At 43.0% G+C, this 20,728-nt stretch overlaps 1 protein-coding gene and 1 long non-coding RNA gene across 4 annotated transcripts; one reads left to right on the forward strand and one right to left on the reverse strand.

Annotated features, from left to right (window-relative positions):
• Positions 1-19: 19 nt before the first annotated feature.
• Positions 20-18,314, reverse strand: LOC6498873 (mpv17-like protein). Of its 3 annotated transcripts, none has more exons than XM_044718383.1 (4): positions 18,260-18,314; positions 2,170-2,361; positions 1,886-2,093; positions 20-414 (listed from the first exon to the last, which is right to left on the reverse strand). In XM_044718383.1, exons 2-4 carry the CDS (start codon positions 2,334-2,336, stop codon positions 193-195), a joined length of 597 nt encoding a protein of 198 aa, XP_044574318.1. In that variant the 5' UTR covers positions 2,337-2,361; positions 18,260-18,314; the 3' UTR covers positions 20-192. The 3 variants fall into 3 exon arrangements, with proteins under 3 accessions (XP_044574318.1, XP_032312221.1, XP_001955765.2); XM_032456330.2 differs by lacking the exon at positions 18,260-18,314 and adding an exon at positions 17,379-17,464 and having other exon boundaries at positions 105-414; positions 2,170-2,349; XM_001955729.4 differs by lacking the exon at positions 18,260-18,314 and adding an exon at positions 17,379-17,464 and having other exon boundaries at positions 105-414.
• On the forward strand, positions 9,750-10,533 carry LOC123258396. The gene is made up of 3 exons (XR_006508055.1): positions 9,750-9,851; positions 9,940-10,141; positions 10,202-10,533. It is a non-coding gene; the product is annotated as an uncharacterized LOC123258396 (long non-coding RNA).
• Positions 18,315-20,728: the final 2,414 nt, after the last annotated feature.

A 20,728-nucleotide genomic window follows, 5' to 3' on the forward strand; every position in this document is an offset into this window, starting at 1 on the left:
TTTTGATTAATTATATGCAGTTGTAATTTGTCCACTTTCATTAAACAAACCCAGAAAAAAGCTATCCATCAAGCAAAAAACAACATGTTTTACTTAAATAAATTATTTATATTTATAAAAATAAAAAGGACTTTTAATAACCTTGACAAGAAGGGCGTGTCTTTGGGGGGCAATCACAAAAGCTGGAGGCACCTAGGGCTCCAGGAAGTGGATGTCGATCTCGTGGTGGTCCACATCCACGTGGGGATGCATCTGCAGGAACTTGATGTAGGCCAGGAACGTGGTCCAGCACATGCTGAAGAACGAGGTGAAGACGACCTGGTTGCGCGCCGGCACGAAGGCAAAGTTCACCGTCTGCACGCAGGGCCAATAAATAACACCCACCTTGTACGCCTCCAGGAATTTATCTGCGACCTGGGAACGAGAGGGAGAGAGATCGCAGGGGGTGCGGCGGTTGAGAGCAATGTGACATAATAGCTGGAGGGGCTGGGGGTCGGAAAATGTTGGAAAATGCCAGCGCGGAAAATTGTAATTAAGTGCCAGGCGGCCAGTGGTTCGAGAATGAGACTTTTAAAATTTTATTTACTGCCGAAATCCCCTACTTTTCACTGCGGGCGCTAGAACTGGGCGTGGCATTTCGGTTAATGTTAATTAAAAGGCATCGCCTGCCAAGGAAAATTTTCACTTTTACCAACATTTTCCCCGAATTCGGCGTGTGTAAATGTGTAAATGATATCTATGGGCATGGGTGGTGTGAAAAATGGGCCCTGACGCTGTTAATTAATAATTAAAAGACTAGTTTTTGTGCTAAAGTTGACATTCTTTTTCTAATCGAAGACTTCACTGTTTATTTTAACCCAATTTAGAGTAGAAATTTTTGTTAATCTGAACTTATCTAGACTTGAAGGTCCAATACTCCACTAATGAAGGAAATTGTTGTCTGCGAACTTGTTTGGAGACTATTTAGCCCAGGATCAAAAGATTAACAGACGAGGGTCTTCATCAGTATCACACATAACTCTTTTATGGCCGAAACCTTAGCCAATCACTATGGCGGGCAAAGTCCGGTCATAGATCTTCCCGGGGAATGTATGCAAAGCAAATGAGACGACGCACGCTTGACACAAATATATGGTAAAACATTTACATTTATCAAGATAAATGGTTTCTAATGATATAGAAGTCAGCCAAAGGCCGGAGCAGGCTGGCATCGAACCGAACTCGGGAACGGAGCAAAGTATCTCAAACTATGGCCGGAGAGCCAACAAATCAATGTTGACAACTCGGAAAGGAGAGCCAGTCGCAGATGTGGAGACGTAGAGGTGGGGAGGTGGTCGGTGGCTGGCAGGTGATATTTATGCATGCTTACATTACAGCCGCAGATACAAATGCGCGGCAGCAGAGATACAGATACAAAGATACAGATACTGCGACGGCGACGCGGCTGTCTGAATGTGTCGTGAGAAAATGGATTTCCAAACAACTACCCTACACACCGAAATCGTGGCAAGAAGCCTTTTGGAAACTAAAACTGCATAACCAAGTTTTAAACAAAGAAACTGACAATCTAACCAAATTTTTTTTTGTTTTATATTTATTAAGTGAAGAATCTGTACATCAAATAAGTACCTTAACATCACATGAAGTGTATATCCAATGTAAGCCTAACCAAAATATAATACATATATATGGATTATCTAACCAAATAAAAAAAACTCCAAAATACCTTCGAGTTTGGGAACAATTTTTATAGCATACTTGACGGGGCAATGGCGTAATGAACATGAAAACAGTTTTATGCGTTTCATAAAAAGTTTTTTATTGAATGCTTGCTGAGGAAAAAATCTAATTCTTTTTTGAAAATAATATTCAATGGCAACTTTACCTCTCGCCTGGCATCTTTGTAGCTATTGCCCTCCATCAGGGTCATGAAGAAGAGGAACGAACTAATGGCCATCGGATCGTATGCGGCCTGCTCGGTGACAGCCTTGCAGATCGAAGACTTAATGTCCGTCCGGGGCCACATAATCCCCGCCAATCTGATCCACGCGTATATGGTTGGCCCCATGAAAAAGAAGCCGAATATGCCGAACCTGCAACACCAGATCAAAGAGTGCCACCAAGGCCAATTAGCAATCGAAGAGCCGGTCGAGATGCATGCGATATCACCTGAGACACTTCATCCAGTCGTACGTTTGGAATGTCCGCCTCTCGATCAGGGTCTGCTCGATGAGGGAGCCGCAGGGCCAGAGGGTGCCATATGATATCATGCCCCGGATGACTCTGTGTTTGTTTGTAAAATTCACAAAATTACGAAACATATTGGCAGCCATCATCGTATGCTAATCGCTGTTAAAAGCGCTGGAAGAGAAATTGTTGTTTTATTTTCGGATCAATACAAAAGGCCTATATATGTACAATGTACAGGTATGGCTTAAGTCTTCCCGTGACTTGTGCCGTCATACTACTAAATTTTTAGCTCATAATTTCACTTTTGCCAAGCCAAAGAGAGACCTTTGCCATATATGACAGCCTATCTGACCCAGTTACTGGTTTCTTATACTAATCCTAGTGACTAAGAAGCTGAGAAGGTTATGATCTCATACTAAGAGAAATGTTTAATATTAATATACGTATGAAAAAGAACTTGTGAGATTTTGATCACAATCTTGCCATATCATTAACAACACTTGGCAAAGGCACTTTAAAATCATTGATGAACTTGGCACTTGGCCCAGTTGGGAAAGTGCAACGGCACTAGCTGTCCCCGGCAAAGATTAACCCACTAAAGCCCGCTTCGTGAGCCACTTGAACGGAATTTCCTCTTTATACGCAAAATAAAACCGCAAACCGATTGCAAATAAATGTCAAGCACGGAAGGCACTTGCACAGCTGACACTTTTCGGCCTCTTCTCTGGTTAATGGAAGGATGAGCTGGTGGAGTGGGTTGGTTGGTTAAGAGGTGGGCTGGTTGGCCCTGGAGGAGTTACACGCATAAAGATATGAGGGTGCTACGGGGGGTCCAATATCGGGCAAACACATGTCAAGCAGTCCGAAGGGAGCGAAGTACAAACGAAATACAAACATAAATTTAATTGCCAAGAATGTTTCTAGCCAAACAAATGTCGAAATAATGTCGGGCCACGGCAAAAGATTTATCATATTCACTCGACTGTCATAAAAAGCAATTAGGCCCGAACGAAAGATACAAGCCCGGCAGTCCCGAAATGTAATAAAAAATAACAAAATACACCAAAGGGGCGGAAGAGAAAGAAGAAAGAAATGATGTGTGATTTGAAGTTGTTTCTGGTTTTCAGTTTCGCTTAATGAGTGTGCCGCACAAAAAAAGTCGCTTCGAGGGGAGCGATTAAAGATCCACGTCCAATGTGGCACGTCGGGGTTGTATGTGTAGTTGCTACTTGTGTTGCTGCTTGTGATGCACCGGAAAAAAATCTATTCAAAAATGTGAATGAGAACTTATGTGAAAGATCTTTTACACAAATAAAATGTAGAATATGTATCTTCCTATCCTTAAATAGCTACAATCTCTATATAAAAGCCTACAGTTGTGGTTCATTTTTCCAAGTGTAGGTGTTGCCTGTGTAATTAGTATGCCTGCACACACACACGCCAGCGGTGGCATGCCCCTCGAAATGGAATAGAAACGGAAGCGGCCCAGGAGAGTCCGCCCCTTTGGACCTGGAAGCAAACCGAACAGTTGGCAGGTTCACTTTGAAGGGCACTCGTCACCAGCCACATAAAGAAGGAACGATACGATCCTGGAGCCGGGTGCCCGGTGCCTGGTTCCAAAAACAGGCGACTGGCGACCCGGCAATTTAGATTGGTGTGAAAACTCTACCTCATGGCAACTGGCCCTTGTAGCTGCCTGCCGTCTGTTGCATATTTTCACAAGTAATTAACATGTACACGACGTTGTCCTTGTCCACAGCCACGTACCGCTTTCGCAGGTTTCGGATGCCAGGGATCTCACAATATACACACCATATACTTGTACAAATATATATATATATATTCATTGTAGGGTTGTCCGTAGTTGGGTCGTGCCAACAGCAACTGTCCAAACAGGCTGTGCTGGGCTCTGCTGTTGTTGTTTATCAGTACGTTGCCGTAACAAAGTGCTGCCTCCACATTAATTTGCATTATTTTCTCATTTAAATTTGAAATGAGTGCAGCTTGCTGAAGTTGCAGTTTGCAGTGTGCAGTCTGCAGTAGACAGCCGGCAGGGTAAAGAGACCAGGTGGACTAGCAAATTGTTTAACAACCTTTGGTTACGTGACTCGGAAAATTTCAACTCTATTGGCCTTCAATGGCAGGCATCGGCTAATTCCTGTCAATTGCTCTAATTCCCCTTAAATGTGGATCATCACTAATTTTATCGGAATTGTGTTTAGAAACTTGGTAGAATTTTGATTCCAAAGAGGAAGACTTTGAGTTTGATGATATTTAAGGCGATTAAATTAGAAAGTCATTAGAAACGATTATAGCATCGAAGGTAAATCGCCTCATTACTTAATTAAAGCCCTTTAGACTTTGCTGAACTTTAATATGAAGTTTGCCCTTAACATTTCTTCCCATGGAAGTTATAAGAATATTTAGTTTCCGGTATGCCCTCTTGATGAAATATTTTACAAAGTTTGTGTGCAGAAAACTTATTTGGCCGTTGCTGATGGCGTTGCCGGTGATGCTGCCCCCATTTAGCCCATTTAGTTCGCAGTTGATGATAAATTTTGCAATGCGGCCCCAAGCAAATGTGCAATAAAATGTGCTCCCCATGCTGTACACAGCAACAAACGTTGCAACATAAATTAAAGCGCAAAATGTTTATTTACGCTGCGGCCTGTTGGAGGGTGAAGCGAGTAGGGAAACTTGCCCCGCAGTTTCCTGCGCAACATTTGCATTTTGACGCCGTTTTACGCATGATGTGAAGAGCTCCGGCCAACACGGCTTATCAGCCGCACGAAATCAAACGGCCCGAGATGAAGTCGGAGGAGTTGCAAGTTGGGAAGTTGCAAGAAGGCGCAGACCGGGGCAGGTGGAGAGCAGCGAGCAGCGAGCAGAGAGCCAGAGCCCGCAGCATCTTGCAACATTTTGTTTTAATTTCGCACTCTTTAAGAGTGGCAGCCGCCACTCGATGGGGCTTTTGATGTCGGCCACGTTGGAAGGAGGGCCAAGTGAATTGGCCCGATGTCAGGGCCCACTGCCACTGGCAACATCCGACCGGAGACAGAAAACGGAGCAGCTGTTTGCGGTTCTCACCTAGGGAATCGCAATCATTTCATTTCGCCGAAGCAGATCCCCAGGTCGCTTACTATGTGCTCTTTACGAAAGATATCGGAAATGTGATTGACTTTCCGGTATAGCTCTGATTTTAAATTGAATTCAGAGGCAGGGGAAGCTTTCTCACTTCACATCAAACATGAAATTTATTATTTCACACTTAGTTTTCTCCGTGGTTGTTGTTAAGTCACAATACCCCACATCAAAGGGCATTGCCTAAGAGACGACGCTAATTGTATCTGTATATTTGTATCCGCGCCCGTAAATGTATCTGTATCTGAAGGTGCGAGCTCTGATTGCACTCGGCAACGAGAGCATTTTATTTGATTTCAAGTTATTTGTTAGGTGGCTCCCTGCCCCTTCTATCTCTATTTTGTTTATTGAACTTTTGGCTGACTGATAGCCGGGCTATTTCAGTAAGGGGCCGGGGGATGTCAGTGGTGGGGGAGTTATAGTTTTTTGAACATATTGAAACATGTGTATTTTTTTCCCGCCCGGTGCGGGCTGTTTGTTCTCAGCGCTGTGCTCTGCACCATGATTTGATTTATTTGTACACAACTTTATGATATTTACGTGTCTGCATCTGAAACTGGTGCTACAAAGGGGCGATGTGCCGGGGGGCGTGGCAGCAGAACACATGCAATCTATGCCATAACAGTAAATAAATATTGAGTTCAACGATCGTTTTTTACCCACTCGTTTTTTGAGTCGTTAGTGAGTTTGTTTCGTGTCTGAGGGTTAGTTGTTAATTTTTTGACAGCAGGAAAGATTTTTCAAAGCGGAAATTCAGAATTCGAAACGGAAAGCCATTTTAACGAAGCCAATTAAAAGTTTTCGGCATTTTTAAACATGCTCATTTAAAAAACTTTTCAGGCACGAATTTTAATTATATTAATGGGAAATGTTTGGGAAAGCTTGGCGAGTTAATATTTGAAAGAAATTAAAAATTCTAGTGAAAACACTTTTGAAAATTTAAAAAACTCCAGCATATCTTAAAAAGGTATGAATAGATCACAAATTAAATCTTTTATTTACCAAGCTCATTTCAAATTTATTCTTTTATTGTTTTATTGTCTGTATGGGAGGTTTATTATTATTATTTTATTCCAAACCAACTTTTCTTGTATGTTTTCGCAAACTATTATATTGTATACATTTTTACAACGTTTTTTCATCGCTTTGGAAAACTTATAATTACGTTTACTACTTCTTATAATAACAATTTATAATTCCCCAGACTTCTGCTGTTTACTGAAGTAATTGTGGGCAATCTTGAAGAGCTCCATCCGCTCTTTATGACCCAGACCGTCTTCAGAAGCCCCTTGGACAGCTCTTTGTAATTCAGTTGGAGCTTCTGGACCCCGGGTAACTTCCTCTCCTGGCGCGTTTTACAAGCGTTTCGTAAACTCCCATAATTACACTTCATTTGGGATGGGCGCCATTAGTCGGCCGATTCCTTTCCCGATTCCAAGCCCAATCCAGATCCCAATCAAGGGCAATCATCGAGGAAGTCAAGACCTCCCCCTGGAGTCCGGCACCCGGCACCCGGCACCGGGCACCCGCGATGGCTTATCTATGGCTGCTCATCGGCGGCTCTAAGGGGCTGGACTCCCGCCATTATCAATTCATGTCCCGTCATAATTAATAAGGCTCTCGGGGTGGAGAGTGGGAATTAGATGGGGGAACACAAGGCGAGCACGCAAGACGGCAATCAGTTGGCATTGTGACGGGTCTTTGGATCTGGGCAAAAAGGGATATGGGTGCGACCTTATCGGGCAACAGCTGCCGTTCCAATAAAGCAGCAACAGCAGCAACTCAACTCGACTCTCCCCTTCAACATTGGCGCTGTTTTCTGTTTGCCGGTTTTCTGTTTTGTTTGCTGTTTGCACAAGCGCTTCTGGGCCAATTACAGCTTCCTGTTGTGCGAATTTTACCCGGTCCCCTTTCTCAATCCCTTGCTACCCGGCTCCTTTTTTATGGCCTCTCATATTTTGAGGCAGCTCTGTTTTTTAACCCACCTACGACCCCTTCCCTATTGACAGAATGAAAACATCACACGCGCTCAATTTCAAGTGTCGAAATGTCTGCCAGCTGAAATAATAGAATGGAACTGGGTGCGTATCTCTTTCTTTATTTCACATTCTTTTATTTTTTATCAGTACGCAGACACTCGTTTCCCTCTGGGCACAACGGTAACTAGAGTTTCAAAAAATAAACATCGACAGCGTACAATTTATGAAATCATTTTCGCATTAAAAATGCGGGGCCATGGCAAATAATAAATAAAAAACATAAAACTCAATAGCGGACGGGCAGCACACATGCTGGCCAAAGAGCAAAAACAATTGCAATTGCAGGCAATTTGCTTGATTTTCTCATTTCCCAATTTTTTATTATTTTTCTCGAAGCAGGCGGTCGGTCGTGTAGGGTGAGTTTTGAAGCCAACAGACCGTGCTGAAGAACAAGGGAATCCAATTTCGTTAGAATTTGATTGTCAACTGAAATAACGAGGAAGCCCATAAAAGAAACAGGACGAGTGGGAAGAATTTTAGCCAGGATATTGCCTACTTGGTTATTTTATAGCTAAATATAGCTCTGAGGGACAAAACATTATTCTAATTAGTATTTACTAAAATATAATTAAATTTTTGATATAAAAGAGGTTCTATGTCAAATGTATTTTTAAGAAGTTTAGAAAAAGACATTTAGGAAAAGTATTTAACAACTTATAAAGACTTAAGCCTTGGTATTCAGGGATACAAATGATAGCATTTTGAAAATGTAATTTCTAAAATTATTTTGTAAAGAAACGGGTCTTCTTCCCAAACTTAAAAATAATGAGTGGTTGGATTGAAAAGCTTAGCACTTATTTTAAAGTATGGCTCTTATCTTATTTTTCTAGCTAGTAATTCCTTTATCCCAAAGTGAGCATCACTGCTTCCACGGGGTCACCCAGACATCCAGCCATTGGCAGGCTGGCAAAATGAAAGACAGACAGCATGGGCGACAGATTGCCAGAGCCCAGAACCACCATTGAAATTAGGAAGCGAATTAGGAAGCTGGAGTTCAGCGGGTTCATAAATACTTGTATCGGCCCCGGCCATGGTCCCGGCAACGCACAAGTGTCAATTGCAGCTGACACGACATTGGCGGCAGCTCTCAGTTATTAGTTGGCCATCAAACGTGCACGACACTTTAGTTAGTAACTCGCCGACTCTGTCGATCTCCCTCCCCTTCTTTTTTCTAGACAGTTTGGCCTGACAGTTTCGCCAAATTGACATTTGGCCACTGGGGAAAATGCAAGTTTGGAGAGATAGAATTGGAGTTCGTTTTGTGATTTTAAGTAAACTTTAAAATTGAACAAATGCAGCAAAGGGTTAAGGGGTTTTCTTTTTTTACTTTCTCGAATTCCTTTGAGACCCTGACTGCGAGGGTTCTGTCAGACACTCATGGAGGTTTCACGAACCACATTAGCCTGAATTCCGCATTCCGCATTCAGTGCCATGAAGGTTAGGGCACACACTTATCCGTCCTTCAGCCGGATGGAGTGGCAGCGCCTACTTTAGGTGGAAACCCCGTGGGGTTACATTGAACCCTGAGAAACAGTAAAAAGCTGTGCCCAAATTTAGCGCCCGGTTCAGTGCACTCCCAACTGTCCAATGTTTGCATGTGTGTTCGAGTGTGTTTTGTCTATAAAAAATAAAAAAACAAGAAAGGAAAGCTAACTTCGGGCGGAGCCGAAGTTTAAATACCCTTGCAGTTAAGTCGCAGTCCGCTAGGTGGCGCCACCCATTTTATATTATTAGATATATAGCGGATCGTATATAGTCGGCCGATCCTTATGAAATTTGGCATATCGAATTATTTTGCCAAAAGAATAATCTGTACCAAATCCCATCTTTCTAACTTAAAAAACACCAAAGTTATGTCAATTCCGATCGTTCTATGACAGCTATAGGATATAGTCGGCCGATCCTTATAAAATTTTGTACACAAGATATTTTGGTCAAATATAACATGTGTGGAAAGTCTCAACCCTTTAACTTAAAAAACACCAAAGTTATACCATTTCCGATCTATCAGTTATATGGCAGCTATAGGATATAGTCGGCCGATCCCGGCCGTTCCGACTTATATACTACCTGCAAAGAAAAAACGGATGTGTGCAAAGTTTCAACTCGATAGCTCCAAAACTGAGAGACTAGTTTGCGTAGAAACCGACAGACAGACAGACAGACGGACAGACGGACAGACAGACAGACGGACAGACAGACAGACGGACAGACGGACATGCTTATATCGACTCAGGAGGTGATCCTGATCAAGAATATATATACTTTATAGGGTCGGAGATGTCTCCTTCACTGTGTTGCACACTTTTGACCAAAATTATAATACCCTCTGCAAGGGTATAAAAATAAAAATAAATAAATGCCGGCACAACTGTCAATTATGGCCGTAGTGTTCGCTGGGAGTGACTCGGGCTGAGGCCATACATCCACTTCGAAATCCACATTCACAGCCACAGCAACGACAACAATAGATAGATGCGAGTATGTAGATATTTTATATAAACAGCAGCAGCTCAATTTGTTGATTCACCGCCCGCTCGACGGCCTGCCTGGATTGATGGCAACGTAGGACGCGGACACGGACGCCCATTGACACACAACAAGAGCCACATGCGGCTCACAAACTACGTCCGACCACTGAGCAAAAATCCCAAGCCAGATCCCGAAATCTGATTGCAACAGGAGAAAATAATACGCTGCTGGTCTGGTTACAAATTGAAGGGGTGCTTGCCACAAGAAGACCTCATTATTATGCAGGGGTAGAGTTTAGAGTAATTTTTGTATCACTTTAGTTTGGTATCCTTTCCCTTAACATCCAATTTTTGTGACAGTGTATTGTATATACGAAAATACGGAATGCAACGTCAAAGTCATTTGTCACGCGCCGGGAACGACAACGACCACGATATCAATGAGCGAACAATGAACCAGGCGGGCAAACAAACCTCCCCCCAACCTCGCTTTTAGCCGCCACCTTGCCACCCCTCTATCCTTCAATCCATCTACCCATCTGCCCCGCCCCCTGGCACCTTTCCCACTGCACTACAGGGCTGCCATCGAACCTGAACCGCACAGAAATAAAAATTGAGCACACACTAAATCAACAATTACAAGATAAGCAAACGACCAACGGCGAGCCCAATAAAGTATCAATACTGTTCGAAGTTTTTCAGTTTCGTACCATCTGCGTTTCAAATGTCAGGCGGTCCAAAGCGAAGGCCCGCTGAACGCTGAACGCTGAACTTCCGCAATTATTTACAATGTCCCATTAAGTGCACCGTTTCTATGCCCGCCTCATTTGAGTTCGTCACCAAAACTAAACCGGCGCACGAAATTATTTTGGACAAAGGAAAAGGAAAGGGTGCAGCCACTTTTTTGAACACCGACCTCGGGACTCGAGCCTCGGAACCCCTAACACCCCGAACCCCAGACAACATCCTAACCAGTGGCTTAGTGAGTGGTTTCCCAAAAGGGGTCCTATGGACCTTGAGCTTTTCGTGACGCAATCTTATTGCCCACTTGGCGAGCCACTGCTCATAACCAACCATCCATCCAATCCATGAGCAGACTCTCCAGCCAGTTTGTAATTTCATGCACTTAAACTCGCATTATGTTCCTCCCTCCCTAAAATTTTTTGCTGCGTTCTGTTAATTCGGTTGTTTGTCTGATTTTCTTTTTTTTTCGTTTTAACCATTTGGGGTTATTGTGTTTTTCAGGTTCGTGTCTTTTTTTCGGTACGTCATCGTTTCCTTGTTTCGTTTTGATCTCTCGCCTGGAAACCTTAGGCGCTGGCCGGGCTCGATTTCATATATTTTTTATTCCTCTGTGCAATTTGAGGTGTAGCCATTACCCGAGAAACTCGGAACGGGGAAGGGCATGCCTGCATAGTGGCTGACCGACTGCGTGCCGTGTTCGTAATTACATTGATGGCGCGCAGCTTTCGGACTTTGTCTGCTTGCTGGGTCGGCTAAATTATAAGTATGGGCAGTCGGTGCATTTATGGGCGCAGTTTTGTTACCCGATCCCCTGGCCTGTTTCCGCTCCCAATTATTGTATTTCTTCGGCGCTTTGTGGCGCATTTAGGGTCATTCAATATTATTAACTGCCCATCAATCAGCCAGCTTAATCTTAAGAGCTTTGAGGAGGTCCCCTTAATGAGATGGGGTGGCTACTCAAGGGTTTCCATACAGAAGAAGTGCTCTACCCCACAGGTCCTTGTAATTTGATTTCTTTTAAAGAGCATTGCTCTTCTCCGTCAACTTAATATTCCATTTTCCCAGAATCACTTTGTTTTCCACTTTACCTCGCAAGCCCCAGAGCACATCTTAATGTCTGCTACCTATTCCACCTACCACCTCGAAAAATTCGCTTGAGGTGACCCATTTCGGTGACTGTGGATGCCGCCAGTTAGCATTTGCGATTTGCCATTCAGCGCTGTGCCAGCTTAACCTCATTTCGAAGGCAAATGCTAAAGAATTACATTAAACCCCGAGTGGCAAGCCGAAATGCAAACGCAAAATCAAAGAGAAGAAAATTAACATGAGGCGAATGTCGAATGGGGGGGGGACTAGAAATGGGCGGGCCGAGGGAAAATTTTGGCAAAGCGTCGGGCACGTGCTTATAGCGCAGAAATTTGGAAACTTTTGTGTTTCCTCAGAGACCCGAAGAGACAGCTAGACGACATGGACGTGACGGACCAAGACCGACAATCGGGCAAACAGTCCGACAGACGGACGGTCTGAGGGACAGGCGGACAGACGGACAGTCGACGTAATCATGAGGCAATTTCTTCTGGGTCCGGCTGGCAACTGCAATTTGCAGTCAGCATTTTCTTGGCTCGTTTTTTTTGGCCAACTCAATCTGCCTCCCTTCCGAACTGTTTTGGGACAGCTGATTTCAAGTGTTTTTCCGGTGACCCACTAGAGAAGCTTCTACCCACTTAAGCTGCAGAAATACTAATATTTTCTTGGGGCTTTCTTTGGCCAATAAATCATGTGGCACATTGGTTCTTCTCTTTTCTTTTTCTCGGCCCCCAGTCCCCAGTCCCAGTCCACACTCCCCAATCCTAAGAACCCAGTTCCGATTCGTTGGTTTGGCATACGCAATTTAAATAAAAAATTAGCGCATATTTTGCGTTTTCCTTTTCAAGTGCCCAACCAAATACAACACAAAGTCTGTTGTCGGTGGAATATATATATGTATATAGTATACGCGTAGGTTTACCCAGACCCATGTGATGTGTAGATTCATTCAATTTATTACTTGGCATATTTTTTGCTGGTGCTTTGTTTTTGCTGTTTGCCTCAAATAAATAATGCTTGGAGCAGTGCAAGCGGGTCGATTAATATAAATCAACGCCTGACGGTGTCGTCCGATGGAAGTTCAGAGGGGTCGGCGGATGGGCGCTGGTCATGGGTGGAAATGGGCGCCCCTCCCGCCGGCTTTTCCTTTGTGGCTTTAATGAAAGTAATTTATTAAGTAATTTCTAAGCTTTTAGTCGTGACGCTTGCCGTTGAGAGTTTAATTAATTGGTTTTCATATTAAACGAATAGCTCTAGCACAATGAATTATGTATGAGAAGGTAAGTAGCAATCGATATTGAGATTGCGATTGGATATTGCACAATATTGGCTAGTCAGAGAGAGAGAGATAAACCCAATGGCCCTGTCCTACATGAACCGAAACCGGAAACTGCAATCTGCCGAGAAATGGATCTGACGGATTAATAAACATTCCGCCATAATTAATTCCGAGAATTATTTCAGCCTTAATTTAAAATGCAGATGAGCTTTGTGGGGAACCTCCCATGAGGCCGACTTACTCACAGATAATTCAGTCAATGGATTAAAAGCGAGATCTGGCTAGTAGTTTACGTATCTTTCATAAGATACTGGATTTTTTAATTTATTTGTTTGTTTTCTTGGTATTTAGGGTAAGACTTAGTATGTGATTTATTGAAATATTATTCAGCGTGACATTTTGTGTAATTATTAAACTCTTTAATCTGGGTTTTCGAAATGCATAAAGAAACATTGTTTTAGGAATTAACTTTCTGCCTAAGCTGCTAGCTGTTTCCAAAGTATTTGGGACCAAGTCGCCGTGGAAGTTGCAACAAAGTTGCCAGAGTCTATGGCCATAATGGTGAAGGGGGTGTGGGCAGATACTCGTTCACTTTCTGGCTGAAACTGCAATTGGGAGCCATCCGTTCGGCAGCGGATGTGTAGTACAAAACGTGCTCTTCCAATGGCCAAGACCAGACGACGACCGGCGGACAATGAAAACCAAAGCTGCGAACGAAACTTTGTTCGTAAAAGAGTGCACAGGCAGAAAAAAAACTGCAACCGAAAATAAATAAAAATGTCTTAAAGAAAACTGTCAAGATTTGCATTTATCGTCGCCGTCGCCGGCGTCGTGGGCTAAGAAAATGCGCATGCGATAAAACTTGCTGCTATTGCTATTGCTGATGTCTGGTTTGTGGTATCTGGTATCTGGTAGCTGGTATCTGGTGTATGGTATCTGGTGTCTTTCGGATACGGGTATCTGTACTTGGCCATAGATAGTGAGCCAGCGTTGCGCTTAGTTGGCATTTGCTTAATTTGCATATCGCATTGGAGCGCAGTTGCTTGCTAAAATATTTGAGAATTTGCACTTTAATTGCACTTAAATCACCATCAGCTCGGACAACGTTAATTGACTCTGCAGATAGCGAAACATTCGCTGACATGGACGCAGACTGATTGGGTCTGGGTCGGGATCTGGGTATCTGTGGGTATGGGGCTGTGCGGTCTCCTGTGCTCATTATGCATTTGTTTCCTATTAATTTAATTAGTCTCCGTTCTGCGGTTGTGCAATCCGTTGCGTATTTGTACTCACATTGTTGCATTCATGGAATTAAATGAAACAAATAAAAAGTCCCGACAGTTCAATAACAATGGGATTAAATAGAAAGGTTATAATTCAATCGTCGCAGACACTCCCACTATAATTGTATTATTGCTTTCGGGCGGCGTTGTCAGGTAAATTCCATATGCTAAATATATTTAAAATTTCCTCCTATTCCCTAGATTTTAGCTCGATTCTGTCATTATAAAAATAAATGCAGTATGCAATCTTCTATCAACAAAATAATTTAATACCGATTGACTTTTATCGTAGAATATTCACATAACCGGAAATTGATGATTGTGTTGGGGAAAGCCAACTAACTAATTGACAGAAGTCGTTTTCGTTTTGTGCAAAATGTATAGAATTTAACATTCCGACATGATTGGGCGGCGATTGATAGCTTCTCAACCAAAATGAAATTATAGAGAAAGCCTTCCTGAAATGCCATTCGAATTGCCGCACCATTCAATCGTAATATTGTACACTTCTGGAAAATTCAAATGTACAGAAAATGGCCAGCCCACCACCTATCCCGCCATCCCGCCATCCGGCCCTTCCCCTTTGACCCCTCAGAAATTTATTCGGTTTACAATTCAATTTAAATGTAATTTCCCTTTTTGCTAAATTGCAAATGCCAACACATGCAAACAGAGCCGGAGGGGGAGCCGAACCGGGCAGGCTCAGTCATTCAACTGTCGCATTCCTAAACGCAGTGCCACGCCCTCTCACGCACACTCACTCGCGCCGGGAGGCTGCGAAACACATGTAAATGATAGTGAACGTCATAATATTTCATTTGGCACACGGTAGAAAATCGTTTTACACTTTTGGCATAAATTGACGAAATAAATCATGTTTGCGACACGTGATTGGCGACCCGAGAACAGTGGCGTTGGCATGGGAGGGTATCACCATGGCCACGGGCGGCAGTGCCGGAGGGGTTGGCGGAAAAGTGAAAAATAGGAATTACTTCCATCGAAGGTGATTCGGAAAATGTACGAGGGTGTGCTTTTTGTTCGAAGCGCCCTTCTCGAATTATTATGGATTTTGAGTTACGTGGTTGTGGCAAAATACGTCGTTAAAAATATTTTAAAAAATTACCTAGGCACTCATAGTCTGGGTTTTATTACAAAAATAAAAATACATATTACTTTGGTTATTTCAAATATAAGTTTGCAAGTATTTTAGACTTTTATGAACACAAAAACACAAACTGAGTAATTTAATTTTTTGAAAGATGGTATGTAATATTTTTTTTTGCCAAGGCTAAAAAAATGTAATTAATTAATTCTCAGGGCTTTTTAAAAGGCAAACTAAAAAAATTATAATACATTTTTAAAAGAAACACTATTATTAAAATCATATATGTGCATTTAAAATTTAAATGCTTAATGTCAATTTGATTTGTTTGTACACCATGGCGTATGAGTAATTTTTCGTTGCTCATGCCTGATTGGCAGTTTTCAATGATTTTCACTCAAAAAGCCAAAGTGCATCGTTGTTGTTGCGCAAAGAAAGCAACAACTGGATGTAATATTTATTTTATAATTTAATTACGCCGGAATGCTTTGACATTTTTGACTTCTCGTCGTACACCGGCTGTTCACGGCTGGCTGTTGGCAGGTTTTGTCACTCGCTTGAGTATTTTGGTATTTGACGAAAAAGGCCAAGCCAGACCGGGCCAGGCCGACGTTGACTGATTGAATTGTGGTGTATTCGATTGTGATTGTAATTTGGCGATTGCCTTTTTTAATTTGCCATCACAAAAATCGGTAAATTGCATTTCGATTGTGATACGGGTTTGATGAATTGTCAGAAACGACTGTGTCGAATCAAAACAAAATGCGCTACGTTACGTTGTGCTGTTCTGAGCGGCAAAGGGGGTCAATTACTTTGAGCGAATTGATTGAATTTCTAATGACTCAAAGGGGTATTAAATGCGCATTAAGCATAGTCACATCGCCAGCCGCTTGCCCACGGGGCACACTCACTTATCGATGTTGAACTAACCACATTAGCCTAATGATTTCGCCGAGTTTCCCCAGTCCCAGTTCCAGTTCCAGTTCCATACCTAGTCCCAGTCCCATGTCCCATTCATATTCCCAGTCCCAATTCGAGTCCAAGTCGAAGTCAAAGTCCCCACCATCATCATCATTGTCAGCACTTAAATGCAGGCTTCATTTGCTTAATTGCATGGCAAATGTTGCCGTGATTAATGTGACAGGGATTGGGAATGGAACTTGGCCGGCTCCGGGGACTCGTGGTGGTTGCTGCTCGTTTGCCTACGCATACTCCAAACACGCCAAAGAGTTTTGAAAAGCAGCCGCCGCTAAAAACGAGGCAAAAACCAAAGACAAGCAATCAGCGTAAACCTGTTCTTTATCAAATGTTGTTGGCTTTTGCGTAAAGTTTGGCTGGAAAATCGTAAAGACGGCATGCGAAAGAGTTACTCTCGCTTTTGAAGGAAAAAGTGCCCCATGTTTGGTTTAATGAAATTGCATGAAATGTGCTCCAAGTGCCGACATGTGTATTAGCTTTTAAGCACAAGAAGACCCACAGCTATTCATGCCACATTCATGCACATTGCGGCCGCCTTGCATATTTGCAGCTTGCCACAGTTTGCACGAGATTAGCGGAAGTGAGAACGTTCAACGGGGCGATGTGGGGCAAGGTTCCTCTCCGGCGGCGGTGGTGACCCACTTGGGATGCGATTGGCGAATGACAAACCATCAGCCAGCACAGCACTGCGTCATGCACACACAAGCCACCCAAATTCACAGAGCCGCTGACTGTCCTCGCCGGGGGCTCATATCAGGCCATTACGTATACGCCACCTTGCCCCCGCCGACTCGATGCTGACTCTGACGCCGGCGATCCGACGACTCGGCGATTGTCGTCGCTTGAATAGCAAAATGGCTATTTATAGACGCGTTAAGTGAGCAAATTACTTCCGACAAAACGCACATTTGAACTTTGCAAATGTACGGTTATAAATAATCGACTGTTCGACTGGCAATTAGCAATTCGCGATTAGCGACTGCAATTCGCGCACTTGGGCCCTCAGTAATTGGAATTTTTGAAAAACTGCATTCGTTATATAAGCTTTGTGGCATTTGTCATTACCCGATGATTTCGGCCTGCGGAATCCTTAGCAATAATTTGTACGAGAGTGGTCGCGACGAAGCGCGAGGCGAATGGGTCCGGTCAGAAATAAAAACTAATTGCAATGATTGCGATTTTGCCGGATTGCGGATTTCAATGTCAATGGCAGCCGAAAACGCTCAGAGAGCCGATGGCCAAAAGCCAGTACCCAGTACACAGTGCCCACTGGCTAGCAGCTAGGAGCTAGCCAGCATAATCATCATCAGCAAGAGACGACTCGGCAGTGCATCTGTATCTTTATATCTCTCGGTGAATGCATCTCTGCGGATGCCGATCAATAATTTGCCTGGCCGTAATTGTGTTCTGGCCTCTCCGCCTCTCCACCGCTCTTTTTTCGTGTTTTTTTTTTGTGCAATTTTCATTCATTGCATTTGGCAAGCAACTGCCAATAAGTTGGCTTCCACTATGGCAAGGCTGAAGGCACGGCTTATGGCAGCGGCTTCTATACAGCATTTAATTGCACGTTTTGGCCAGCACAACAGCCGTGACAGAAGCAACAGCAACACCAAAAGCAACAGCAACATCAACGGCATCAGCCGCAATGACAATGCCAGACACAAAATAACCAAAGGCAAGTTTTTGTGGTTTCTGCCAGGTCGCTTTTTAGCTTTTCAGCTCGCTGGCTTTGTCTCCAGCTGCTCCTCCTACTCCTCCACCGCTTCTACACTCTTTCGGCCAAGTCGGGGCCATAGAAAATGTCTATATTATACAAAATATTCGTCTGCCATTAAAACGCTGCCTCAACAATATGGGCGAAAATGCCGGCAGTAAGAGGAGAATGGCCCGTAATGAGTTTGTGGTTAGACTGAATCTGCCGCAGAATATGATGTATAAGTACTCACATTTATATTTATTCTCGTGCAATTTTCAGGCGTACAATGTTGCCTGCTTTCCGTGCGGTGAGTACTTTACATTACCGGACGTACATAATCATCATTTATATTTCCACTCGCACAGCCAGTTGGGTTTACCCGCTTTTGTGTTAAAAGCCAGCTGCGAGCATATTTGCATTCATAGTTGAGTTAACTCAAATTGTATATATTTTTCTAATTAATAAAAAGAGATGAGAAAATGATAGGTTATCAATAGCTTTTATAGAAAGCGATGTTTTCATGTATAAACTCTATTTACTAAACTTAGTCAAGTTCTTGTAAGTCTTAAAGTATTGACGTTTCAAGGAAATCTATATTCGCCAGCTCGTTTTCTTTCCTTCTCTGTGCAGATACATTTACTATTTTCCCCCCAATTCCATTCGACCTTCCGCCTTAATGTATCTTGCCCTTGTTGGCTGCAACTTATGTGCTTTCCCCTTGCCCCATGGCTCATTTCTCCACGCCAAATGTGGCAATGTGACGCGGACCTCGGTGCGACCTCTGAGCGGTTGGTGTCTGCCAGCAAACACATTTCAGCATGCTAATTAGATCGGGGGGAATGGTGCAGGGGCAAATGGGGCGAAATGGGGAAGTGTGTGACTACCCGCAATGCTTTTTGCGTTCATTTCCCATGCGTTGTTTATTATAATAATTTCTGCTGCCTTTGTCTGGTTTCTGTTTTCGGCCAGATTTAATTAATGATTTGCTAAGCTGCTAGAACAGCATTTCGCTTTGTCCAGACCAGGGGTTAATTGGGTGTCGGGACGTAGAGAGACACCCGCCCACCCGCAGCTACCGACTCATCCCATGTGGTATTCGTTGTGGCAACAATGCCCTGCCCTTGCAATTCGAGCATGTGGCTGTGCTGGCAACACGTGGCAGCCACAAATCCGAAATCTGGAAACGAGGCGCCCCCAATCAGCTTGATATTGTTGCTGCATTCAGGGCGCTTTTGTTGTGGCGAATGCTCTTTTCCGCTTTTCCGCTGCCACGTTTCGTTGCACAAAAGGCCAAGTTACACTCATGCCCAAGGAGAGCAGCCACCTACGTAAGTGGACGTGTGTATATTATAATCATCTACATGTATATTTATTTTTCGACCTATGGCATTCGAAATTGTAAAACATATAATTTGAAGAGACTACCACAGTGTTGTAATCACAAAAACATTATTCCCATTAAAATTTAATTTAAAATCATCCCAATTATTTCATATAATGATGATACGATTGGGAATATAACATTCGATTTCAAGGGAATTTTTAAATGACTTATTTTTTTTATTAAATTTTGAATATAATTATTATTTAAATCTTAGGAGTATGGAACTATTTCCCATTAAAGGCTATGTGTATCTAATTCAAATGGTTCAAATGGCAGATGACCTATTCAAAAAAATCGTATACTATCCCCTTTGAAAGCACCAAGTCTAAAATGTAATCGGATGAATATAATATCCCCCTTCTATGGTAAAAAAGGTCCTATGATATTCAAGAGTCCCCTGGTAGAGTATATGTTGCCCCATAGCTCCACTTTATGATATACATAAATCCCCCCCACTTAATATTTTTGTCCAGCTCTCTCCGCACCATTTCAGCTTGCAGCGGCGGCAGTCGCATGTGCATTTGCATGTGACCGATTGAGGTTTATGAATATAAATTGTTTGTTAATTAAATGCAACAACAATGGCCCGATTGAACAACAACATTGCAGACAACTGTGGGACGGTTGGATGGTTTGTTGGGTTGGCTGGCTGGCTGGTTGGTTGGTTGGTTGGTTGGATCGTTGATGGTTTGGCTAGGCTTTAATACCGGAAATTGATTAAAAGCTCATTTCATTTGCCTGCTGTACGCTTATGTTGCAGATGCAATTGCAACTGTTGTTGCGGGCCCCTCCTCGCTGTCATAATTCGCCGTTTGAAATGATTATGGTGCCTTACACACAATAAGTAATTGCAATTGCTGATGTTGCTGTTGCTGTTTCTGCTGATATTGCTATTGTTGTTGCAGAGGAAATATCCATGAACAACATGCAGAGTTGTAGCAATTGCTGGTTGTTGTTGCAACTGCAATTGTTGCTGCCCAGGCTCGTTAATGCCCAGACTGGCGCTACACTCGTACGTACATTTCATTATTAAAGCAGACCACACCGGCCCAGTCCCTTTCGCTTTGAAATTTTCTAAGATTTCGGAACGATTGTAAGACCATTTGGAGGCTATTTTCATTGCCTGGTCGCTGGCCAATTAAAGTATCTCATAATACGAGGCAAACGAGGGCCTCTAAAATTCGTTTAAGTCCGATTAATACAATTGAGCAGAGACAGGTTACCTAATTGCAGGATTATGCTCGAAGAAAGATTGTAGAATACTTTCATATCGCTCGTTTCCCGCTTCGCTGGACTTGTGTATTCTGCTTGAGTTGCTCCTAAAAGTTATCTCAT

This window comes from Drosophila ananassae, chromosome 2L (assembly GCF_017639315.1).
Source record: "Drosophila ananassae strain 14024-0371.13 chromosome 2L, ASM1763931v2, whole genome shotgun sequence".
Classification (NCBI taxonomy): Eukaryota; Metazoa; Arthropoda; class Insecta; order Diptera; family Drosophilidae; genus Drosophila; species Drosophila ananassae.

Excerpts from the sequence above, each read along its gene's own strand:
- LOC6498873 (XM_044718383.1), bottom strand. The coding sequence starts at position 2,336 with ATGATGGCTGCCAATATGTTTCGTAATTTTGTGAATTTTACAAACAAA. Across the intron at positions 2,094-2,169 it reads GACTGGATGAAGTGTCTCAG|GTTCGGCATATTCGGCTTCT; the intron begins GTGATATCGCAT and ends CTGGTGTTGCAG. Across the intron at positions 415-1,885 it reads ACAAAGATGCCAGGCGAGAG|GTCGCAGATAAATTCCTGGA; the intron begins GTAAAGTTGCCA and ends TCTCGTTCCCAG.